This window comes from Mastigoproctus giganteus, unplaced genomic scaffold (genome assembly GCF_048544385.1).
Source record: "Mastigoproctus giganteus isolate SK-2022 unplaced genomic scaffold, ASM4854438v1 scaffold_15, whole genome shotgun sequence".
NCBI classification, from domain to species: Eukaryota; Metazoa; Arthropoda; class Arachnida; order Uropygi; family Thelyphonidae; genus Mastigoproctus; species Mastigoproctus giganteus.
The window spans coordinates 4,541,059-4,567,601 of record NW_028328292.1 but is presented as its reverse complement, the minus strand read 5'-3'; the positions used below and the strand labels follow the sequence as shown (position 1 = coordinate 4,567,601).

General features: G+C 37.3%; 1 protein-coding gene across 2 annotated transcripts in view; it reads right to left on the bottom strand.

Annotated features, from left to right (window-relative positions):
* The window catches only part of LOC150074916 (acidic leucine-rich nuclear phosphoprotein 32 family member D-like), a 159,302-nt gene that overhangs the window by 33,034 nt on the left and 99,725 nt on the right, over positions 1–26,543 (bottom strand). For both annotated transcript variants that reach the window (XM_090389394.1, XM_090389393.1), the window contains exon 5: positions 8,520–8,600. In XM_090389394.1, the coding sequence (XP_090245520.1) occupies positions 8,520–8,600 (81 nt within the window). The remainder of the gene's footprint in view (positions 1–8,519; positions 8,601–26,543) is intronic.

Genomic DNA, 26,543 nt, shown 5'->3' with positions numbered 1-26,543 from the left:
AGCACCCAGGAGTGACTTCACAAACTGGCACAGTGTACACAGTGATGGCATGGGTAGTGCCTGAAATTTCATCAGGATGAAGCCTGTTCATCCTGAACAGGCTTCATCCTGAACAGGCTTCATCCTTCATCACTAGGGAATGATTTGTGGCACTAAGAAGGTGGGGGCAGGCATCTCCGTAAACGCAAGCATTGTCATATGTTCTAGGGTCACCACAGCGAAGGTGTGGCAGGAATAGTCCGAAGCGAAACACACAACCACCCAATGTGTCGAGACAGTTGAGTTGAATGGTGGTTGGCACATGCCGTCTGGAACAAAAGGTGACTCATAAGGCACACAGAAACATGCTTCTGAGCACACCGCCCAGCAGATGCTCTTGTGGACAGGCCAACAGAGTAGGAAACCTGTTCACATACACATGGTGACCAACTGTTATCGACACTTCTGCCTGCAATGAGAAGGGGGAGCACCATTCCTGGATGAATGGAAAAGTCATCTGGTCTCATGAATCAATGTTTAGCTCCATCATGCTGCTGGATGGGGTACATATTCAATGGCAAGAAGGTGAACAGCTGCAACCAAACTACACAATTGGATGAAAACAAGACAGCAGCAGTGATATCATAATTTGGAGGTGTTTTCAGTGACATCACTGGGTCCCGTAATCCCAAATGAACACACCCTCACCGCCAATCCTACCTAGGCATTGTTTTGGACCAAAGTTTTATCCTGCATGGTGACCAAATATCCAGATGGCACTCAACTCTTTCAACAAAACAACACTGTGTCACAATGCCCACACTGCGCAAGAACTGTTCAAGGATCACGCCCAAACATTGTGTGCTCCCTGGCCACAAAATATCTCCCAACATCAATCCCATCAAACACTTGTGGGATGCAGCAAAACCAGTGCCGTCTCTGTTGCTAAACTCTGGTATGTCCTTCTGTCCAGCTGGCACAGGATATCTGGGACACCATCCATGTCTTGTCGAGTTTATTCCAAGCCAGGTGCAAGCAGTTATCATGGTGAAAGATGGCCCAACTAGATGGGTGGGCATAATGTTTTGGCTCACATGTGCACACAACATATGGCAAACATTTCCTATGTAAGATTACCCTCTCCTTCGTATTCATGAGGGATACATTCTGGGATGATCACAAACAAGATCATGGCTCAAATATATCCTTTCAATGAATTACATACACACTACATAGCAAAGGTGAACCTTTAATGAAATTTGTTTCAAGATGAAATGCAACTACAATGGTGATTTTCTCTTGCCAATACAATAATATAACTAGAATTCACCCTACTGATATTTGGGTCCCTGATGATACTTTATTAAGTATGGAACTCTTCAGTATCAGTGGTTCACCATTAATGCATTATAATTAACTCATAATTAAACTATTGAACACATGGTTGAAAAAGAAGACTGTAACAGGAAAGTAATGAAGTACTGTACAATTTTCAAACATATGCCAAAAGATTATGTGCATTTATTTAAAAAAGATGACCTAATATCTGATGAAGGGACAACAAGTACTCAAACAAGCTATCACAGGTGTCTAATCTTTAAATAATGCAAAATTAATTAGGCAGTTTAAATCCTGCTTTCCACAAAGATACAAGAAAGGACAACACAGTCCTCCCCCAAATCTACATCACTTGAATAATGCAAAATAGCATTAGTTATTTTATAATTTGAAACTATTCATAGTTAATTTTCATTTTGTGAAAAATATCCAAAAATAAAATATTTACTTTGTGAGATGTTACCTTTAATGTCAAGAATAAGTAAATTCAAAATACGGAAGGTAGGGTGTATTTGTATTAAATTATCAAATGCTGACATAATAGAAGTATTGTAAACGTATTATTTGATATAGGAGATGCAAAATTTGAATATGACATATACCATGTGAGCAGAAAGGATAAGCATGATGAGGAGGGAGTTAAATACTATTAATCAAGAAGCACACTGATTAAAAACAGAAACACAAAACAGACAAGAACCATTGGTATAATAACGAGGCAGTCTTGTGCAACATAAGATTTAGAAAATAAAAGTAAAAGGAGCAGGTTACAGACAATACAGCTGTGATAAGGATAATCAAGGGTAACAAGTGTGGGAGGGACTGGTTTTTTGTTTTACCAATATTCTCTCACACTCCCTGTTTTGATTTCTCATCAGACGCTGTACAGTTAATTCCTAAATAACATGGGTATGAAGTGAAGTGACAGACCATTCACTATAAGTGAATAACCTGTTACTTAACTTCATTTTGACTAGTGTGTATACAGTATATAATGTATACAACAGTATTATATCCATATTATCTACACGATAAAACCTGGTTAATACAAAGTTCAATTTACCAAATATGTCCATTTCAATTTAAATGTTTTTGAGGTATCCAAACAAAATAAGAACATGTCACTATTAATCAAGAGATAAATTTTTATTCAGATAACGTATTAATACTAAAGAGAATCCTTTAGTTTCATTTTGGTAGATATGTTTGTGAATAGAGAAGTACATTTTTGTGAATAAGGGCATAAATTAATTTATTTGAAAGGAGAAAGATAAAAATTGTACTGTGAAGAAACTCAATCACCCAAATTTAATAACAAAAATACTAAGTTCTGTTTATATCACTATTATAACTAGATCAAGAAGGCTGATGTTTAAAAAATTAAGCTTTGAAACAGATGTTCTGGTGAATTGGTCTGGGTTAACGTAACAGATTCTCCTTTTCTGGTAATGCTTTTCAAATGATTGTGAAGATAAATCTAGGGAAACAGGCCTAAAGAACTTCAAAGGGTGTGTCAGAGTAGAGAAGAATACTTAGTTTTAACTGTGTCTACAGTAATGTCAGGAGCGTTGTCAAAAAAAATTGATGAATTCAAACTTCTGGTTGGACAACTAATGTTGGACAGCTAATTTTATAAGTCGGGGAATTTCCCCCGTGCTTGTGCAGCACTCACAACTGTGCTTGCTGAATTGATTGAATCAAAAAAGAAATGTTCGACGAACATGTAAACAGAATTATTTATTGTATTTATTCAATAATTTAAATTTAAAATAGTATTCACTGTTAAAGCAGCAAGACCTAATTCCCTTGAAATAGATGACAAACTTTGCCCTGCTTCGTACTTCTTAATAATTTTCATCTCCATTTCTGAATGAATTTTGTTTCGTTTCCTGGCACTACCACTTGCAGTTTTTGTTGGTCACTTTCCCTTCATCATTTTAATACGTAAATAGGAATGAAGAGAAGTTTCTGAAAATGTTTTTTATATGATTAAAATTTCAGTGAAGGGGAACATATTTCAACATAATAGCGCAAAAACTCACACAACTGCAGTTATTGGTATTATCGCAAATGCAATAAAATCGAGTTTACTACCTGTTTATAATTACATGCACTAACAGAAAAGCCCAATAAATTGGAAAGTGCAAATTGTTATTATTGTTTTTTGGTCGTGACCTCCAGAAACATGCTTTAAAAAATATCACAAAGGTATTCAAAATTGATTCTTAAAATGGAACATATGATAACGATGAAAGGGTAGTGCAATTTCCATTATAAATATGATCTTTTAGAGAGATAAATAGCTTAGTAATATAGAGAAATTTTCAACTTCCAAGGACTTGGAACAAATTACAAAAAAAAAACAAAAAAAAAAAAAAAACACACCAGTGTTATTGGGTGCACATTATATTTTCACATTTCCACAAATTTTTTTAAGTTTGCACTGGCTGGAAAAAAACTTATGTAAAGTCGAGTTTCCGTAAGTTGAGTATTACGTAAGTTGGGGAGTTCCTGTATTTAGGAAAGATAGAAGAGTTGGTGGGGTCTCGTGCTTCTTATCAAAAGCAGCCTGAAGGCAAAAATAGCTTTCACTAAGTCAAAAGTTACAGCTGCCAGCAATGAATCCATGTGGTGTGAGTTAGTTGGAAGCAAAGGTATAATTAGAGTGGAGTAATCTACAAAACAGAGGATTGTAGAAGGTATGACCAGTCTCTACATGCAAATGAAATGGACAAGCAAGTGTGAAGGTTTTATTAAGGGTGACTTCAATCTTCCCCCAAACATAGGGGAACATAAGAGAAAAATTAGACGTGAGAGGGAAAATCACACTGGGGAACAAAATTTTTAAATTAACTAGATTATTATTTGTACCAGCATGTTTGAAAGAATACCAGAGGTAAGAATATTCTAGACCTCATCATTACTCACAATTCAGATGGCATCGCAGTTTGTTAGTTGGAAGACAAAGAAAGACGTTGCAAAATTTAAAGGTAAAGGCATGGGTTTTAATTTCAGAAAAGGGAACTATGACAGTTTAAGGAGCTACATGGCATTATCAATCGGGCAGATTGCGATTGTAGATAGGGAAAATACATTAGAATTATGGAATGTAATTATAAATACCTTTAAAGCAATACTCACAGAAGCCATAAATGTATATATACCATTAAGAAAATGTAGCATAAGAAGGATGCTGAGACAGATGAATGTGGAGCTTGCCAATCTAATAGAGCAGAAAAGACAGCATGGGAAAGTTACAGAGCAAGGAAAAGTACTGAAGACTAAAATAGCTACAAGTTGATCTGTAATAGTATCACATATAAGGTTAGGAAGACCAAGGCTGAGTATGAGAAAGCACTGACTAAGACAGCAAAGAATGGGGAAAAGGTGCTTTTCATGTATATGAATACAAAGAAGAAATATGAATATGAAATATGAGAAAGTATTGGATAACCCAGATGATGTTGCTGATGAACTGAATAGGCACTTTGCATTGATCTTTACCAATGAAAAATCCTTCACACTGAGGAAAGGTGTGCGAGTGAGGCTGACATACGAAATTAGTGATTCTGAAATTACACGATTGTTGATTAGAAAAAATTTTGAGCCTAAAGGCAAATAAGCCTACTGGAGTTGAGACATATACCCAGTAATTTTGAGGGAGGCAATCAGAGAGTTTATTGAACCATTGAGGTTAATTATGGGGCAGCACCGGACTCAGGAGAGATTCCATTGGAGTGGAGATGCACCAACATGTCATGACTATATAAAGGTGGTTCTAAGAGAGAAGTCAGTAACTACACACCAATTAGTATGACTTCAGTGAAAGGGAAAATTTTGGAAGCAATAACTAAGAGCACAATCCAGGGACACATATATACATTCTGAAGAGCACACAACATGATTTTGTTAAGAGAAAATCATGTTTAACTAACCTGGTAAGCTATTTTGGCACAGTTACTCATGAGCTAGATGTAAAGAATAATTTTAATATAGTTTATTTGGAATTTAGCAAGGCATTTGACTTAGTCCCTCATGAGAGGTTACTATATAAGCTGGAACATCGATTACTGGAAAGATTCTAAGATAGATCACTGGATAGTTGCAGAGCAAAAGGCAGAGGGTTGTGATTAATGGATATAAGACCTACAGACTGGTGTAAAGTCAAAAATGGGGTCACCCAGGGACTAGTTCTTGGATTGCTGTTGTTAATGATGTTCGTAAACAACTTTGATGAAGGGATAGAGGGTGTGATGTCAAAATTTGCAGACGACGTAAAGATTGAAAGATCATTAATGATCAGTGCCAAACAGTGCTTCTTCAGGATGACTTGACAAGCTTCAAGAATGGTCAAAAAGTGGCAGCTGTGTTTTAATGCAGTAAAATGCAAGGTAAAATGCACTTGGGGAATAGTAATCACAAAACGAACAGTACACTTGGTGGAGTTAAATTAAAAACAGCAGAGATGGAAAAGGATCTGGGAGTTACGATAATTGCAGATATGAAGTGTTCTGAGCAGTGTAAACATGTGGTCAGGAAAGCCCATGGTGTTCTCTTGATGATTTATTGAACAATAACCTATTGGAATATGGAGGTCATAATCCCATTGCATAAGGCAACTGTAATATCGCAACTGGAATACTGTATCCATGTATGGAGACCTCATCAGAAAAAAGACCAAGCTTTTTGAAATGGTCCAATAACAAGTGACATCGTCAACACAGACCATACAGGGTAAGACTTCTATCATGTGGGATAAAAAACTTGGCAAAAAGGCACCTTGAAGGGGCCCCGACTGAGGTTTATAGGACCCTGAGAGGGGGTAGTAAAATAAATGAAAGCAGAATTTCTATTGTTATAAAGAATTCCAGAATTGGGAGCTATAAATTCAAATTACAAGGGAAGAAGTTTAGTCACAAAGAAGTGCTGGATTTTCAACAGACGGTCCGATCTTGAAGGCTCAAGTGGAAAAATTTGCTAAACAATTTGGACGTGATAATTTTGTGTGTAACAACAGTTGCTGGATCGATTTAAAAACCGACATAACATCGTTTATGCAAAAATTAGTGCAGAATCTCGATCTGCAGATCAATAATGGCAAATGAATGGACTGACCGTGTTTGAGCAGAAATCAGGAAAGATTTCAATGATGAAGACATTTACAGCAGTTGTGCTACTGCAACAGGATCAAGAAAACTTGGGCAGATGGGCTGAGAAGTGGCAACTGAAGTTTAACATTGACAAATGCAAAGTACTGCATATGGGTAGCAATAACCCAAGAGAAACGTACTAACTGTGTGGTACTACACTTAGGGTGGTAGAAAATGAAAAAGACCTGGGAGCAATTGTGCAGTCAGATATGAAGTTTTCTTCTGAGCAATGCAGACAGGCTGCCAGATCAGGTCATAGAGTATTCTCAATGATATACAGGAATTTTGCTAGCAGAGAAAAGGAGGTGATTATACCTTTGTATAAGGCAATGGTCAGGCCACACCTTGAGTACTGTGTCTGGAGGCTTCATTTTAGGAAGGATATACAATTGCTATAGCAAGTACAGAGAAGGGCAACAAGATTGGTGAGGGGAACGAAGGGGTTCTCTTACTAAGAAAGGCTTAAGTCTGCAAATTGCAGGGGCTGGAGACTAGGCACCTGCGAGGTGATCTGATTGAGGTGCATAAGGCTTTGAATGGGTTGAGGTCTGAATTCTGATGGGATTCTTCCGCTTGCTCAGCTTATGAACCCGAGGGGGGGCATAAATTCAAAATGAGGAAAGACAGTTGTTCGGAAATTTGCCTTTAGCCAGCGGGTGGTTAATTACTGGAACAAACTCTCATCTGTCGTTGTGGAAGTTGATAGCTTAAATAGGAACTGGACAAACTTTTAGAGGGAATGGTAGTGTGAAATCGTTTTTTTTTTTTTTTTTTTTGGCTGATGCTACATAAGGTCATACACTTGTTTTCTTGCATCACACGCCTCTATTATTACTACTACTACGCTGACGAAACAGGACTTTTTTATAATTTGACACCTGACAATACATTTAAATTCAAAGGGGAAAAATGTGTCAGTGAAAAAAAATCAAAGGCTTGCTTGACAGTGCTCATATGTGCAAATATGACCGGTACTGATAAAAAAAACTGTTTATCGGAAAATCGTTAAAACCCTTGGTGTTTCAAAAATGAAAGGAAAATTCCTGTGGATTGCACTGCAAACAAGAAAGCTTGGATGACTTCAGATATTTTTTGGCAAATGTAAATGATTGGAATAAGGAGCTATTCAAAAAGAAGAAAAATTTTATTGTTAGTTGATAACTGTCCTGCACATCCTCAGATTCAAAATTTGTCCAACATTAAGCTAGTGTTTTTGCCTTCCAATATGACGTCAATTTTACAACCAATGGACATAGGTGTAATCAAGAGTTTGAAAGGATTTTATAAGATTTCTAGTTCTACATCTGATCAGTCAAAGAAAACAGAAACTTACCGAGTCTATATCGATATTGGATGTTATAAATTTATTGAATGATGTGTGGAACAACGTTACTTTGACAACCATATCGAATCGCTTCAAGAAATCGAAATTAAATTCAAATGATATTTCAATTGTAAATGACGATGGAAACGAAAAAAACAACTTATCATTATCTGAATGGTTGCTACACAACAACGTTGTAGGTTGTAATACGAATAACATCGATGAATTTGTACGATGTGATGACAACTTATTAATTAGTGGTCTTTCTACAGAGAGAGTGACATTGTAGATGTGCTCAACAAAGACGATGATATGATGACAATTTAAAGTGAATCAAAATCAGTGCCAACAACCTCACAAGCTCAAGGAGCAATGGACACATTAGTAAATTGTTTTGAAGGAACTGAGGCAAGTAATGAGACTTTTAACACATTGAGTGTTTTAAGGGAAAATATATCAAAGTGTAATCTTTAATAACAAACAATCAATAATGGAGGAAAACTACAATTTTGACTGATGTCACTTTAATAAATATTTCTATCTTTAAATTTCAGTCACTCTGTACATATGGCATATGATATCAGTCATCGAAGGGTTAAATGTAACAGAAACTTGTTCTAGGAATAATATACACAAATTCAGTAAAAAAAACTATAAACATTTGCATATATTGCAATAAAGTGTTTTTTAAATACCCATGTGAAATAATTTAAAATTCTCTAAATTACCTTCCCCATCTTCATCCTCATCTTCACTTTCGTCACCATCAACATCTTTTTCATCATCATCATCATCATCTTCTTCATTACCTTGTAAACAAAAATATTATATAAAATTCTCTCAAAATAAAAATTGCATGTTGAGCAATAAAAACTCTTAATCTGAGAATTTTGTGAGTATGGGGGGGGGGTGTTTACTGGTGCACAAGCTGCTGTGGCTATATTGCGCCTATTCATAGGCATGTTGAAAAAAAAAAAAAAATAATAAATAATATGAAGACAGTTCAATCTCATTTCATGTCAGAAACTAATCATAGTCGTTCAAATATTCCTATTTGTTTCAAATAACAGAAAAGTTCATTAATATTTGCGTTTTCACCAATGATATCATTTAATGTTATTCGTTCTCTGAGATTAGCCAGATAATGAAATATTGAAATTCGATGTTGTCGATAATGTGGACAATCAATCAAAATATGTTTGACTGTCAGATGCTCAGAGCACTGTGAACACTGAGGAGGATCACTGCCTGTGAATAGATGGAGGTGAGTCAAATGAGTATGACCTATTCTAATCCTTGCGAGTACCACTTCTCGCCAAACTGCCTGAATGCACGAGTGCCAAAATTTTGGGTACCTTTTTCAACTGGAAAAGTTTATTATTTGTTTGTTTATGCCATAGTCCACTGTGCATGGTATGCTGTTTGAATTATAATATTATAATCAGAAACTGGAATAAAGACAGAAGTTAAGTCTAAGGATGATGGCTTTTTAGGCAGAAATATCAGTCAGCTCATTCCCTTTAATGCCTGCATGCACTCGAATCCAGCAAAAGTTCACTCGCTGCTGACGATCTTCAATTTTCAACAGCAAATTCCTCATTTGATTTAAAACAGGGTGATCCTTATGAGAGGGATTCTGCACTGCTCTAATTGAGCAGAGAGAGTCAGTGTAAACTAAATATTTTGCAGATGGGTGAAGAGTCAAATTTCTAGAGCTAATTGTATTGCATATAATTCTGCTGTACAGGCTGGCCTTGATTAACGCGATTACTTCGTCCCGCGAGTGCATTGCGCAAAACGGAAACGCGTTAATCGAATATTATAATCAATAGAGAAAATTATAATTGGTCCTTGACCTTCTGGAATGTCCACGAAGAATTTTAAAACTTTTTAACTGTACACAATGTAAAAGATAATGAAAATAATTATAGAATTAACTGTTTATTGCATAAAACAGCGGTTCCCAAACTGTGCGCGTGGAATATTTTAAACTTTCGAGGGAAACACAACGATACTCGACATCTGCCAGACACCGCGCGAACTATTAGCTCGAGGTAGTTCACAGTTGCAACATTTCTTATTAAGTTGTTTGGACCTAACTACTTAATAAACGGAACTGTTAGGTATTTCTTTTGGTCTAGGTGCGCCAAGAAAAAATTACCGAGACACTAAGGGCGCCACGAACCGAGAAAGTTTGGGAAACTCTGACATAAAATACACAATGAAGAAATTACTGTTGTGGAAATATTTGAACAGCGTTGACTCTCTCTCTCTCTCTCTCTCTCTCTCTCTCTCTCTCTCTCTCTTTTTATCAATTAATTTCCGACAGCCAACAACAATCTTCTCTGGGCCCTGGTGAAATAAATATCGCAGAGAACCTCAAAACCTTTTGTTTGAGGTTCTCTGCAATACGAAAGATTTCATCTAATCCTTTTACTGTTATCTCCTTCGCAGTAACATTTTCATTTGGCTCATTTAAAAATTTCAATTTTTAAATGCAAGTCTGCATTGACTTTATTAGCGGGAGACAAACAAGTAACACGTCTTCTTCCTTTCAAATCTTTTTCAACTATCGCATAAAAAAAAAAGAGATCGCGTTAACTGGAAATTTGCATCGTGTAAAGTGAAGTGGTATAATTTTTTCAACTAGAGGTAACTGAAAAATGCATTAATCGAACTCGCGTTATGCGAGGCCTGGCTGTACTTGGGTGGAAGAAAAGCTGATATGATAGCAGAAGGAAACACTGCTGCTGTTCCAACAGTTGAATCAGATTTGGAACCATCAGTATATATATACTGATGGTTGTGCAACAACTCCATGGCTAGCCAGGAGTTGTTGCACATTTAGAGTCGGTAGACGATTCTTTCCCCATCGAAGAAAATAATTATCGCAGGTCGGTTGAGGAAAGTGGGTCCATGGTGGGTGAGAATAATTCTTTATCTGCTGCCTACTGTGGAGAGGAACATTCCAATTTTGTGATATTTCAAGGAGCCGTAGGCCTGCTGGTCGTATTTTATTCGGTTTATTTCTATAGAGCTTGTGAAATGGTGGATTAAAGAGATATGGCTGAATGGGGTGTGAAGAACAGTTTTGTATTCTGACTGCATATTTAAGTATTAACATTTTTCTGTGGAGGTACAGAGGGGGCTCATGGGCTTCAATATATAGACTATAGGTTGGAGATGTCCTATAAACACCAAGAGCAATCCGCAGCGCATTGTGTTGTACAGGATCGAGCCAGCGCAATACACTCTTTCGGGAAGAATCATATACTGGGGCACCGTAATCCAAACAGGATCTAATCAGTGCTCTATATAAGAGAAGCAAAGTTGTACGATCTGCTCCCCAAGACAGGGCAGATAGAGCTCTTAGCGTGTTTAGCTTTTTTAGACAGGTATTACGTATTACTTTAATGTATTCAAAGAAGTTTAACTTGCTGTTCAGTATCAATCCCAAAATCCCAAGAATCTAATATTGTTGGTAATCAGGATGGTGGAATTTGATATCCGAAGTTCAGGGTCTATATGTAATTTACGCTGATTGCAAAAGTGGATCGCAACTGTTTTCTGATAGGAAAGACGATATCCATTGAACTCAGCCCATTTTTGTACTTGATTGAGGGACATTTGCAATTGCCATTCAATAGATCTCATGCTCTGAGAATGGCAAGAAATAGAGAAATCATCAGCATAAAGATAGGCTTCCACAGTATTTGGAAGTTCTTTTGTAATGGAATCAATTCTAAGGGCAAATAGGGTTGCGCTCAATACCGACCCCTGTGGTACTCCTCCTTCCTGCAAGAATGTATAAGAAAAGGAATTTTGGTATCGAACATGGAAAGAGCAGTTCTGGAGGAAGTTCCTAATAAATATAGGCAGGTTGCCTCGTAGACCAAGATTATGTAGGTCACTGAGAATGCCATACCGCCAGGTAGAATTTCGGCCTTGATCATTAGATTTAGGGAGGACCTATTTTTGCGAAAGCCATGTTCAGTTTCAGTGATCCAGGTGAGTCGATTGTGGATCATTTTTTCAAGAATTTTACCAAGGCAACTTGACAGAGAGAGAGATTGGCCTGTAACTATTAGGACTGGAAGGATCTTTTCCAAGTTTCAAAAATGCCAAAACTGTAGCATGGTGCCAAGAGGTTGGATAAATATTTTCCAGGAAGATCCAGTTAAAGAAGACTTTAACCAGATCGTTTTGTGTTGTTCTGATGGCTTGTAAAAGTTCACAATATTCAAGAGGCTGATTATATGGAAGTGATAGTGAGGTTCTAAAGTTGATGGGTCTCTGTTCGGTGGTGGTCTTAATTTTTGGAAATTGGGAGTGTAGTTTGATGCAGCTGAGACTTGGGCAAAGGTTTTGCCCAAGGCAATCACTATATCTAGAGCAGCAGAGAGTTCTTGCCCATTGCAGGAAAGAATGGAGGAAAGGATGATTGGAAACTTCCAAGAAAGCTGCCTAATTTTCTTCCATATTAAGCTGAAGTCGGTATTTCTGTTGATAGTACATGCAAACCGAATCCAAGAATCTTTCTTGGCTTGCCTTTGAATGAACCACGGCTTTTGCTCTTAGCTTCTTGTAGCTAATTAAATTAGCTGTCATTGGAAATCTACAAAATAAATTGAATGCTTTATTTTTTTTCTTCTTTGCTTTTGTGCACTCTTCATTCCACCAGTAGTTGAAGTGCCGTCAGGTTGGGGGATTTGATAATGGAATTGAGTATTTAGCTGCAATTAAAAGAGGGGATGTGATATAATCAGTTACTTTATCGATAGGCTGTAGTTGAATAGTTTCTTTGTCCAGAGTGATTGCTGATTGAAATTTGACCCATTTGGCTTTAGAAAATTTCCATTTCCTGCAGGGTTGGTCAAATGGTGGTTGTGTAGTGAGCAAGTCACAAACAATGGGAAAATGGTTACTGCCCATGGAATCATCCATAGCGGACCATTGAATGACTGGAAACAGTATCGGGGAACAAATTGAGAGTTCAATTGCAGAAGTCTGTCCAGTAGGTAACTGTATATGAGTGTGTGCACCACTATTAAAAATGGTGAGATTTTGTTTATCTAGTAGAGTTTCAATCAGTCGGCCTTGTCTATCTAATTTAGAAGATCCCCATAAAGGATGGTGGCCATTGAAATCCCCTAGCAAGCAAACAACAGGGGAGGGTAGCTGTTTTAGAAGTTCTTCAAGATTATAAGAGTAGGTATAATTTGGTGGGAGACAGACTGAGACTAGTGTAAACGCAATCTGAGTAATCAGACACACAGCAACGGCTTCAATTTGGGTTTGGAGAATGATTTGGCTAGCAGGGATCTTTGAGTTAATCAAAATAGCTACACCACCACGAGCAGAATCAGTTGTATTCCGATCTCTTTGATAGATTGAGTAAGTTTTTATGGATACAGAAATCTGATTAGTTAAATAGGTTTCCTGCAGACAGAAACCCACTGGAGAGTAGCGTCTAATTAAGTACTGAATGTCATCAATATTGCCACGAAAGCCTCTACAATTCCACTGTAAAATATATGGCATTATTTGAATTTCGAAGAAGCTGTACCTGACGTAGCAGTCTTATGGCATTCTGGCTTTGGTTTGTCTCTTTTTGTACAGGTAGAGCGACCTGTGTCCATATCTTATTCTTCTACAAATATTTCCAGAATCGGATGTTCCTGTTTGGATGAACACTCTGGATCCATCGATGTGTCCTGAATAATCTTTTTTGAAGACGAACTAGGATTATTTGAAGTAGAAGCAATCACTGGCAGAGGAGGAGATTTTACTGGAATCATAAGAGGCATATTACTTGCTTGGTATGAGTGCTTCAGGGTATTGGACTTTTGCTGAGAGAGGACAGCTCAAGCCCAGTCGGAGATTGATACGTTAGATGGAACGGTAACATCAGTTTGCATGGCTATTGTCTGATACTGTTTTGCAATACTGGCATAGGTACAGTTAGGAATACTGGGTGCAATTAATTTTCTTGCTTCCTGATAACTAACTTTGTTTTCAACTTTATATTTTACAATTTTTTTCTCTATTTTCCACCTCTCACATTAGCATTAGTAGAGGCATATGACGCAAGAAAGCAAGCTTATGCAGCATCAGCCAAAAAAAAAAAAAAAACTTCCACTTCACCCCTCCGTTCGTTCGAAATACCTGTCCAGCTGAACCTTAAATTTATTTAGGCTATCAACTTACAACAAGGGATGGAAGTCTGTTCCACCAACCAACTACCCGCTGGCTAAAGACAAATTTCCGGACATCTATCCTACATCTGTCTTTCCTCAATTTGAATTTATGCCCTCTCAGGTGATTATTCTGAGCAAGAGGCAGAATCCCATCAGAATTGAGCATGCTCAAACCATTCAAGGCTTTATACACCTCAATCAGATCACCTTCCCGGTGCCTAGTCTCCAGACACTGTAATTTGCAAAACTTAAGCCTTTCTTCGTAAGAGCAACCCTTTGTTCCATTCACTAATCTTGTTGGCCTTCTCTGTACTTGTTCCAGCAGCTCTACATCCTTCTTGAAATGAGGCTACAGACCTGTATACAGTACTCAAGGTGTGGCCTGACCATTGCCTTATACAAGGAAATAATCACCTCCTTACCCCTGCTAGAAAAATTCCTGTATATCATTGATAAGACACCATGAGCTACTCTTGCAGCCAGTCTGCACTGCTCAGAGAACTTCATATCTGCCTGCACAATTACCCCCAGGACCTTTTCATTCTCTACCACTGTCAGTGTAGTACCACAGAGTCGATACATTGCTCTGGGGTTGCTGTTTCCCATATGTAGTACTTTACATTTGTCAATGTTAAACTTCATTTGCCACCTCTCAGCCCATCTGCTCAACCTTTCCAGATCCTGTTGCAGCAGCATAGCGTCAGTAGTGTCCTTAACAACCCTACCAACTTGGACATTAAGCTTGATATATACCATCATCAATATTATTTATAAATACAGAAAACAATAATGGACCCAACACTGATCCCTGATGGACTCCACTAATAACATTAGTCCACGATGAGCAGTGTCCATTGATTACCACTCTCTGTCTTCTCCCCCTCAACCACCCCTTTATCCATAGCAGCAATTTGCCTCCAATGCCACACTGCTCCCATTTGTGCAGCAGTCTTCCATGTGCGACAGTATCAAAAGCCTTTCTAAGATCCAAGTATATAATATCAAAGTTATTCCCTGCATCCAGTTCTTTTGTGACTGCATCATAGTATCCAATCAAATTGGTCAGGCAAGACTTCCCCTTAACAAAACCTTGCTGTGTCCGAGCTATAACTGAAGTCTTGTCTAGATGATCCTGCAGTGCTTCTTTAACCAGTGCCTCCATTAATTTTCCTGGAACAGAAGTTAAACTCACAGGTCTATAATTACTTGCGTCAGCCTTTGATCATCCTTTGTGAATTGGGGTCACATTTGCACATCTCCAGTCTATGGGTACCTCCCCTGAGTCCAAGGAAGCTCTCATAATTATGGCTAAGGGTTTGCTTACTTCGTTTGCTGCCTCCTTTAATATAACTGGATAGATCCCATCCACCCCAGGTGCCTTTCTTGTGTTTATCTTCAACAATTTCTCCTCTACTTTACTCTCAGTTATTACAAGATTATCTAGCTTACTGCCAGAGTTAAATACTAGAATTAAATACAGAGTTAAGATGCACTGCAGGATCATCTAGACAAGACTGCAGCAATAATTCAGACACAGCATGGGTTTGTTAAGGGAAAGTCTTGTCTGACAAATTTGATAGGATATTATGATGTGGTTACAAAGGAACTGGATGCAAAAAATAATTTTGATATCATATATTTGGATTTCAGGAAAGCTTTTGACACTGTTGCGCATGGAAGACTACTGTACAAATTGGAGCAGAATGGTATTAAGGGTAAGTTGCTACAATGGATAAAAGGATGGTTAAGTGGGAGAAGACAGAGGGTAGTAATCAATGGGTGCTGCTCTTCTTGGACTAATGTTATTAGTGGTGTCCCACAGGGATCAGTGTTAGGTCCACTGTTGTTTTGTATATTTATCAATGATATTGATGAAGGTATATCAGGCTTAATGTCGAAGTTTGCAGATGATACAAAGGTTGGCAGGGTTGTTAATGACAATAATGGCAGTGTGCTACTGCAACAGGATCTGGATAATTTGGGCAGATGGGCTAAGAAGTGGCAACTGAAGTTTAACCTTGACAAATGCAAAGTACTGCATATGGGTAGAAGTATCCCCAGAGAAACGTACCAACTGTGTGGTACTACACTTAAGGTGGTAGAAAATGAAAAAGACCTGGGAGTAATTGTGCAGGCAGATATGAAGTTTTCTGAGCAATGCAGACAGGCTGCCAGGGCAGGTCATGGGGTTTTGTCAATGATATATAGGAATTTTGCTAGCAGGGAGAAGGAGGTGATTATCCCTCTGTATAAGGCAATGGTCAGGCCACGCCTTGAGTACTGCGTACAGGTCTGGAAGCCTCATTTTAGGAAGGATGTAGATTTACTTGAGCGTGTACAGAGAAGGGCAACAAGATTGGTGAGGGGAATGAAGGGATCCTCTTATCAAGAGAGGCTTAAGTTCTGCAAATTACAGTGGCTGGAGACTAGGCACCTGCGTGGTGATCTGATTGAGGTGTATAAGGCCTTGAATGGGTTCAGCACGCTGAATTCTGATGGGATCCTTCCACTTGTTCAGATTACGAATCTAAGGGGGCATAAATTCAAATTAAGAAAGGACAGATGTAGAATAGATGTTCAGAAATTTGCCTTTAGCCAGTGGGTGGTTAATTGCTGGAACAAACTTACATCTGTCGTTGTGGAAGTTGATGGGTTGAATAAATTTAAGGAGGAACTGGACAGGCATTTGGAGGGAATGGTGTGATTTTTTTTTTTTTTTTTGGCTGATGCTGCATAAGCTCATACACTTGCTTTCTTGCATCACATGCCACTGCTACTACTACACCTCTGGCATTTCCCTCGCTGAACAACTCCTCATGTGTGAATGTAGATGCAAAATACTCGTTTAGTTTGTTAGCTACCTGAACAGGATCTTCAACAGTTGAACCATCGATATCAAGTGGACCAATCTGATTCATCCCATTCCTTCTAGAGTTTACATAAGTAAAGAACTCTTTGCTGTTTTTCTTTGCATCCCTTGCAAAAGATTTCTCGTAATCTGCCTTCGCCTGCCTAACCTCCTTTGTAACTTGGTTACAGATCAACTTATATCTATCATAGGCTTCTGTGTCACGTGTTAATTTATATGTATCCCATGCATTTTTCTTCTCTGCCATAGGTCTCATTAGTTCATCTGACATCCATTTAGGCCTAAACCTTGAACAATATTTCTTAGTTGGTATGTAAAGCCTAGTAGCTTCCAAGATAAGTTCTTTGAATGCTTCCCATTTTGAATTTGCTGTTGGTAACATCATCAGTTGGTCCCACTGTATAGAATTTAAATACTGTCTCATGTTTTAGAGTAAGCAGGATGGTTACCTTTGCAGTTGGGACAGGTCATTTCTTTCACTGAACAATCATTTTGACTGTGATCGGAGGATTCACAGTTGAAACAAGCTGGGTTCCCTCTACATGCCATTTAAGAGTGGTCATACTTTTGGCATTTATAGCATCTCAACGGATTAGGAATATAAGGATGAATGCAACAAAGAAGATATGCTACTTTTACTGATGAGGGTAGATTCGGACTTTTAAAAGTGAGAATGATATTTCTGGTGGGTGTAAGTATATTGTCCCTTTTGGTCATAATTCGTTTGACAGCAATTATGTTTTGTTCTTGAAGCTCCTCTTTAATTTCTTCCTCTGTCACATTGAAAAGGTCCCAACTAGATATAACACCCTTAGATGTATTTAGGGTTGCATGGGGAGTTACCTTCACTGGAATTTTAGCAAAGTTTGTCATTTGTAAGAGTTTTTCAGAATGCCTGCTGTTGACAGTTTCTACAAGTAAGTCCCCTGATTGCAGTCTCTTAACTGTCTTGGGAGACCCTGCGATACTTTCCAAGTGTTTTTGGATTAGAAAGGGGGATAGCTTACTAAGAGGCTTTTCTGATGATGAGTGCATTATTAAGAATGCAGGAAACTCAGTCGTAGAGGAAATGGTTTTTAACCTCTTTGGTTGAGACGAGTCATGCTCATTTTCTGTCTAACAACTTGTGGGTTCTAAAAACATATTGAGTTCCAAATTGGCTCCTTTTAGCCCCTGGCAGATGAACTTTTCTGCCAAGGTTACTGGCCCCGACACGGGGAGACAGGAGCAGTGCCTGGAGTGACCAAGCAAAATTAGCAGAAGTTAGTCTATTATATATGAAAAATAAAGAAAGGTTACTTTCCTTTCTTGCTCTCCACCAGTACTTTTGATACAAGAGCTACTATTAAACAAAAGGATTTTTTAAAGAGAGGAACGTAAAAAAAAAACTAGATTTCAGAAAGTTGCAGTGAAAGCACAAAGAGAAGTCGCTCAGTCACAATTGCTTGGCAACCAGGTCCTGAGAATTTTGTACTGTGACACCCTAAAATTAAAAATGAATTTGTGTAATCTCCCAACCACAAATAAAATTAATGTTTCTGTTTGGGCTAGGGTTCAGCAAGAAATAAATATATCCACCACTTAATTTTAATAATTAAATTTTAATTTATATATCAAATAAAACAATAACAGAGCTGTACTAATTTATAATATAATCGTTTTACTGGAAATAAACAAAAACATTGAGAACTCCTGCAGTAATCCATAAGCATTTTAATTCATTAATTTAATGTCTTAGAAAAAAACAAAAAATTCAAAGGTTGCATTTTTTTTTTTTACAATTTTAAACATGAAAAAAATTTTAAAACATATTAATGATTGGTTTTCAACAGTGTTACAGGAAAGGATGTAAACTGAAAGTTATCAAATTTTTATAAAGAAATAACCAACTAGCATTTAGAAACAAACAATAACATGTATTATAAATACAGACAAATACAATACATGAATACGTAACTGTATAAATCAAATTTTAAATATAACTTTCTTCTCTCTATAGGACACAACAAAACTATAAACTACATCACACTGGTTCAATACTGGACAGAAAATTATATGTTACACAATACACACACTGTTTCAACTATGTATTATAATGTAGTTCATTTTTATGAAACGCTACATATATCTTCTTTGGGAAACAGAGCATATTTCCCTCTATAAACAGTTTCAGAAATTACTTCGAACACTGAAATTAATTTTGCACAGCATTTAATCAAATTACCTCATTTTGATCAGTTGTTTTGTAGCTCCCAAATTCACCCCATTGTTAATGTATATATATTGTTTATATTCTTATCAATTTAAGCAGGAGTTAAGGAGTGGCTCCCTTATTGGAGGCTTGAAGTGGTGGAACCCATGTTTAGTCTCTACAGCAAAGCTCCGGAAATCCCCCCCATCTATCAAATCATGCAGTATGACGAATATCTTTTGTGGTTATGTAGGACACCATGGTGAGATTCAATCTACCTTACATTTCGAGGGTACAGCTCTAGATCAGTATTCACAGGCTGGCTGCTAGAGAGTCCACCGGACAGAATCTACTGGTAACTCTCTAGGAGGTTTACAGATCAGCAAGTGTATAATTTTACTAATTCTAATCTGCCAGATAGTGACTGAATAGTGTGCATGCTGGGGCATTGTTGAGGCCATGTTATGTCAAGGAGCTGGGTATATTATGTATACACCATATCTAAAAATTTCATTACTTCATAGAGAATGTCCTTGCCACCTTTTCTTACTTCTGAATACACCATGAATTGTCAAACTAATAGAACAAACTTATCGATGAAAAGATCTAAACCTCCCAAACACTTTTGTTCATTTCACAAATATAAGTGATCCCAATTCTAATTTCAATGGTATCTATTTCACTTACATTTTCCCAAACCCCATGTACTTTTTATGACAGAATCCCAGTTATCGATTGAATCAACTACTCATCTCAGTTTTCCGAATTATTCTCTGTATGATTCCTTTCAGTTCAAAGGTGGTACACACCTCTGCATATATCCGTTTTGATATTCCCTGCCAGAGACGTAGTCATTTGGATTCTCCTCTTTTCAAGCTTCTCTCTTAAAATTTCTCTATTACATTCTCCCAAATTCAACATTTGCCTCTATCATTCTCCCAACTCCACTAACTACTTGCAACTCTGACTTCCTGTCTTTGAAACTTGACTTTCTCCAGTCCAACTTTCCTAACAGTGGGATAATTTTCCATGGTGATTTTAATGTTCAAACTCCAGCTGACTTCTGTTTTCTAGTCACACGGACACAAATGGTGGAGATGCTAAGGCTTTCGCAATTACTAATGACCTCACCACAGAGATTGTTCATTTACATACCAGAATCTGGGATTCTGGTAGGTAAATGAAGGATACACTTCATCTTTTTCTCATAAACAACCCTTCTAAGCACATGGTCAAAGTGAGTGGTCCTCTAAGCACCTCAAATAACAATTTGATGATGGTCTCTTCTCTAAGGGAGCCTTTCTCTCATGGCCATCTTCAACCTTGTGTTGTTTGGCATTACAAGAATGCAAAATGGGATGTTCTGTGGTAATTCTTTTATTTTCCTTGGTCGAATTACTGTTTCAAATCCTCTGATGCAAACGTTTGTCCAGATCGTGTCAGTGAAATTATTCTTGTAGGGATGGAATCCTTTATTCCACACTCCACCTTAAAATCTCATCCTTTATCTAAACCTTGGCTTTACAATAAATGTGCTAAGGCTGTTCAAGAGAAGAATGTTGCATATTGTAATTGGCTTTTTTCCAATTCTCCAGGTTCATTTTCTGCCTACACTAAAAGCTCACAATTCTAAAGCAGTTACTAATCAGTCCAAACTAGATTTTGAACAGGCTAAGAGTAGAAAACTTGTTTTTGTCCAAATGGCAGCCAAGCATTCTGGTCTCTTGCCAAAACTATTCGCTGCAACTTTTGCCCATCTCTGTTCCCACCCTTGTCAAAACCAGATGGGTCTATTGCCATTTCACACAAAGATAAAACTGACCTGCTAGCATCCTATTTTTCTTCCAACTCATGTATTAATGATCTTGGTAAAACACCTCCCACCATTCCCCAACATGCTCCATTCAATGCCTCCTGTGGTCTTTGGTCAAAAGTATTTTGATCAATCTTGATGCCAAGAAAGCTCCAGGTCCTGATGGTATTTCTCCACTTGTTCTCAAAACCCACTCCTCAGCTTACTCCTGTTCTGTGTTGCCTTTTATCACTTTCTTATTCCAAGGGTGTTTTTTTTTCTTCTGCTTGGAAATTTCCTCATAACCAGCCAGTTCCTTAAAAAAATGACAAATTCCTCCCATCCATTTATTGTCTCATTGCATTTACTTCTACTCTTTCTAAAGTAATGGAGAAATCAATTAATCACCAACTCTTAAACTATCTAGAAACCTTCCATCTGATCAAACAATCACCAATATGGAATCAATCAGTGTCAATCCACTGCTGGTATTTTGGCTTATGTTACTCATCTTTTGATAAATTCAATGAAAATTGTTTGGTGAAAACTCAAGCAATTGCTCTTGACATTTCAAAGTCTTTTGATCGTGTTCGGCATAAAGGTCTTCTAAATAAGCTTCCATCTTATAGTTTGCCAACTGTTTTTTCGTAATTGGGTATCCAGTTTTCTCTCTGACCACTCATTCCGGATGATGGTAGATGGCTCTCTATCTTCTAAATTCTCCACTAATACTGGTGCTCCACAAGGTTCAGTTCTTTCTCCCACTCTTTTCCTCTTGTATATTAATAACCTTATTCCATTGACCAGAAACCTTCTCCATAGTTTTGCTGATGATAGCACATTGTGTTCCACCTTTCAGTTTGAGAAACATTGCCCTGCCCAAACAGCTTCAATTTCTTGAATATCTGTTACCAATTCCTTAAATGGTAATTCTTCAGTGAAGCAAAGACAACTTAGTTGATTTTAATCCTTCTAAAACTCAGTCCTGTCTTATATCTTGCAAAAAGGATTTTTCTGCTCCTATGCTTTTCTTTGATGGCACTCCAATTTCTAGGCAAGATCATATATCTCTATTGGGATTACCCTGACTTCTACATCTTTATTGGCACAAGCACATCACATTACTGCATCTAAAAAACAGGATTTTCTCTTTCGCTCTTGACATTACTTTTCTTTCAAATAGCTGTTCACTCTGCAGAAATCTGCAAATCCACCCTACCATGGAATATTGTTTCCACTTCTGGGGCAGTGCCCACAATCTCTCTCTCAGGCTTCTAGATTCCAATCAAAAGAGGGCAGTTAGGTTAATGAATGACTCATCTCTAACATAGTCTCCTTACTCTCTCTCATAGACATTCTGTTTTTGCTACATGCCTTTCCTATAGATACTTTTGTGGGCACTGTTTTCTGAATTGGCTTCTATAATTCCTGCTCTCTCTTCCAAAGCAGTCCAAACACATGCCACAACCAGTCAACATCCTTTTAGTGTTCAGCTGAAGAAATCTGAGGAAATGAAGAAATTGAATTTTTAAAGACATCTGGCAGCCCATATCTTCATAACACTGCAATAAAGTTGACATCAGAGATTCATAATTATATTCTTTCCTTCTAGGAGGAAATGTAATATGTGTTAAGTGCCAAAGCAACTAAGACTGAGGCTTCAGTATATTGTCTGTAAATTATGTGTATGCTATGGTTGATTTGCCTGTTTGCTGGGCAAAAAACTGTGCAACCCTCACAAGTCTAACTCAGCCTTAAAAAAAGGCCATAAAAATTCCTTGTTTCATTGATGGGATTTGAACTCAGGTGTGGAGATGACAGTAATGATATCAACTGTGCTACCTGCAAGGAATTCCAAGAAACCCATGCACAACTGTTTTAATAATTAATCTGCTATTTCAGTATTCCATAGCTTTTTTTCAGGCCCAATAAAAATTCCTTCTTTCAGTTCAGTATCTGTTAAGTTGGGAAACAATTCTTTTAGGTAGCAGAATCTACTTCCTTCTTTATGCAGAGCCTTAAGAAAATTTTTCATTAATCCAAGCTTTATATGCAAAGGTGGAAGAAAAACCTCTTCTTGATTCGACTAGTAGATCATGTTTTTCATTACTTCTCCTATAAAAATCCTTCCCTCTCCTCCCAGTACTCCAGAAGGTGATGTTCTTCTGTTGTACAACTCCTTTAAACGCAGAATACAACAGTATTTTATGAAATCTCTCTGCAGGCCAATGAATAATCCAATTTCAAATAACTTTATATTTATCTTAATTACTGTAATATCACCACAGACATTCCAAGCAAAGTCATGGTACTTTACAGCACTCAGCAACTTGCACATACAGCACTTTCATATACAGTAAACCCCCACTATTCGCGGGGGTTACGTTCCTGAGAAATGTCGCGAATAACGAAAACGCGAATACTGAGTTATAGCTCCCATAGTAATAAAGGGGTTCCGTTCCAAAGTATGAAATATATAAGAAAAACTAGTCTAAAATTTTGTCTATGTATGTATTATATGTACCTTCATATTATGACTATGTACACAGTGAAATGCAAGCATATGGCATTGAAATGAAAATAAGAAACAATTTAATATTAAATGTAATATTTATTAGAAATTTCAAACAAATCTTTCAAACCAGCGCCCCTTTGCTAGCAAAAAAACTTATCCCGCCAGTGCTATCACCAGTTTCGCTAAAGTGTTGATAAAGGAGTTTTGCCTTTTCACGAATGATGAGTGAACTTAACGGAATTTTATTTTGAGTTCGGTCTTCTATCCACAGATTTAAAGCCTTTTCCATTTTTTCTAATTTAACATCACGAGTTAGAGCAAATTTTTGAAGCAATTTTTCACGGACACTACGGCGGATTTTTTCTTCCGATTTCTTGATTGATCGTACTGTTCACTCATTGATTTTATAATGTTTTGCCACTGAGGAGACACTTTCACCATTAGAAATTTTATCTAATAACTCAATTTTATTCGCTAATGTCATCACCTTCTTTGATATTTTCACATTTCCCTTGTTATTCGTAGCCATATTTTTGTAGGGTTAGAAAGAACTTGTCCACAATAAAGTCACTTTCTTCCGTTAACACACTCGAAAAAGTCTGTTTTACACTGCAAAACAGTAGATTTATCATTTTTGTAAGCATATCAATTTATAAATTGATAAATTTATTCAATTTATAAGCATATAAATTAAAAGCAAACGACAAAACCTTCCATGACAAGCGCATAACACATACTGAACAAGGGTTAGCGAGAAACATCCACGCTCGCGATTTTGTCACCCCTCTCTCCCCACCCACTGAGCGCTGTTTTGACCGGGAAAGATAATTCTAGCCACGCCCATGTTTTTTTTATGGCGGAAAATATTCACGGTGCTTTAAATTCAAATTTTTTTAGGTTTCATTTTATATTAAATCGGCGATCGCGAATACGCGAATACAGATACCGCGAATAGCGGGGGTTTACTGTATTTCTTTTGAAGTCAGAGACTAATGTACTCAAGGTTGATATACCTTGAGTACTGCATACAGATCTGGAGGTCTCATTTTAGGAAGGATATGGGAGAAATCCCAGGTGCCGTCTGACACGAACATACCTTTAGGAAGGATATAGAGTGGCTAGAACAACTACAGAGAAGGGCAACATGATTGGCGAGGGGAACGAAGAGGTCCTCTTACCAAGAAAGGCTTAAATTCTACAAACTGGACCATCTGGAGACCAGGCAACAGCGAGATGATCTGATTGAGGTGTAAAAGGCTTTGAATGAGTTGAGCAGGCCCAATACTGATGGGATCCTTCCTCTTGCTCAGATTACGAACCTGAGAGGGACATAAATTCCAATTGAAGAAGGACAGTGGTAGAATAGATGTTCAGAAATTTGCCTTTAGCTAGCGGGTGGTTGATTGCTGGAACAAACTTCCATCTGTCGTTGTGGAAGTTGATAGCTTAAATAAATTCAAGAAACAACTGGACAAACTTTTAGGGCGGATGGTTGTGTGAAATGGAATTTGAATTTTTTTTTTTTTTTTTTTTTTTTTTTGGCTGACTGTATAAGCTTGCCTTCTTGCATCATATGCATCTACCAATGCTAAGTCAATAGCATGAAATAGAGGAACGGAATGCATTTCTATTGTGCAACAAAACTCTTTTAAACTTAATATTGAGGCATCAATGAATATATGACATTCATTAGAACTGTTTGATTGCAAAGTACATTTATAATACTAATAAATGTAATAAATAAACTGCATATAATATCTTTATAGAAACATATACTGTCTTCTATAACAAAAGATTCTGAAAACACTTTGATGTTTTTGATATACTGTAATTTCATTTCCTGCTTCAAGTAACTTCCGCTGTTACAACCTACAACCAAAGGAGTTCTGCTTGCTCTTTAAATAATTTAAAATCAAACTGTCATTCAACTCTTCTTGCTTAATCAAGTCCAGCATGTTATAATATTCTGATCGATAGTCCAAATCTGCTGAAGTGAACAACTCAGCAAGGACTGCAACACAAGGATCCTCCCTATATATTCATCAACTACTTCCCTTATCCCATAATTCTGAGAAATCCGGTATGAGCAAATTTTCATTATGTGGAACACGCCTTACTGCAGATGTCATGTTAGGATAATGGATGCTGTATGTGCTTTTTTCTGGATATCCCTTATATTTCTATCATGCAGAAATAGTAATTGGCAATGTGGTTGCAGAGTTCTCACCATAGCATAGCATAGCAAAAGGCATGCTTTTAATTTTCTCAGTTAGCCAAATCCTCAGCTATGTGGCGATACAGGGGTAATACAGAACATAAGAAAAGGCCATAGTGAATATAAGAAAAGTTTTGTCCTGATCACTGATCTTGCAACCAAATTACAAAGAATATGCACATTTGGTAATACAGTAGATTGCTATTTTCCCGAGTTCTTGTTATAAACAGTCCACACACACACACAGCAAAATTTTAAGGGTGAATTCAACATTTCCTTTGCTTCTGCTTAAGCATTTTAACAATATAATGCTAATAAAAATACAGAAGAAACAAACAATATGCAACATATGCAGATGAACTTTATATGTACTCATACTACAATTGTTTGTCTTTCCATAACTGAAAGAGAGAGAGGTGAGATGCAGACAGACAAAGTTGAACATGATACCGAACAGTACACATAACTATTTTATTCCTTTTTTTTTTTCTGTGAAATAAGTTTATTTCAAAAATTTGTTCCCAGAATGGCATTATTGGATGACAAATTGGTTCTTTAAATAAGATTACAGGCATACCTCGATTAACGTTACCTCTGATAACGAAGCTTCGATATAACGAAGTCAGCAATTTCAAGCCCCATTTAACATAAAAAAAATATTCCAGTTTAATCACCTGAAATCTAAACAAACTGAAGAAATTACAGAAACCTTTGGGGCTTCTCGTGGTTGGTTCGAGAAATTTAAAAAACGGGCCAGGATTCATAGTGTAAAATTAACAGGAGAAGCTGCAAATAAGTTTCCAGTAAAACTAAAGGAAATAATTGAACGTGAAAATTTTCCAAATTTGGTGTTCAATGTTGACGAAAGCGGTTTGTTCTGGAAACGGCTACCAACAAAAAGCTTCATTTCTATTGAAGAAAAATCAGCTGCTGGGTTCAAAGCAGCCAAAGACCATTTAACGTTACTCGTTGG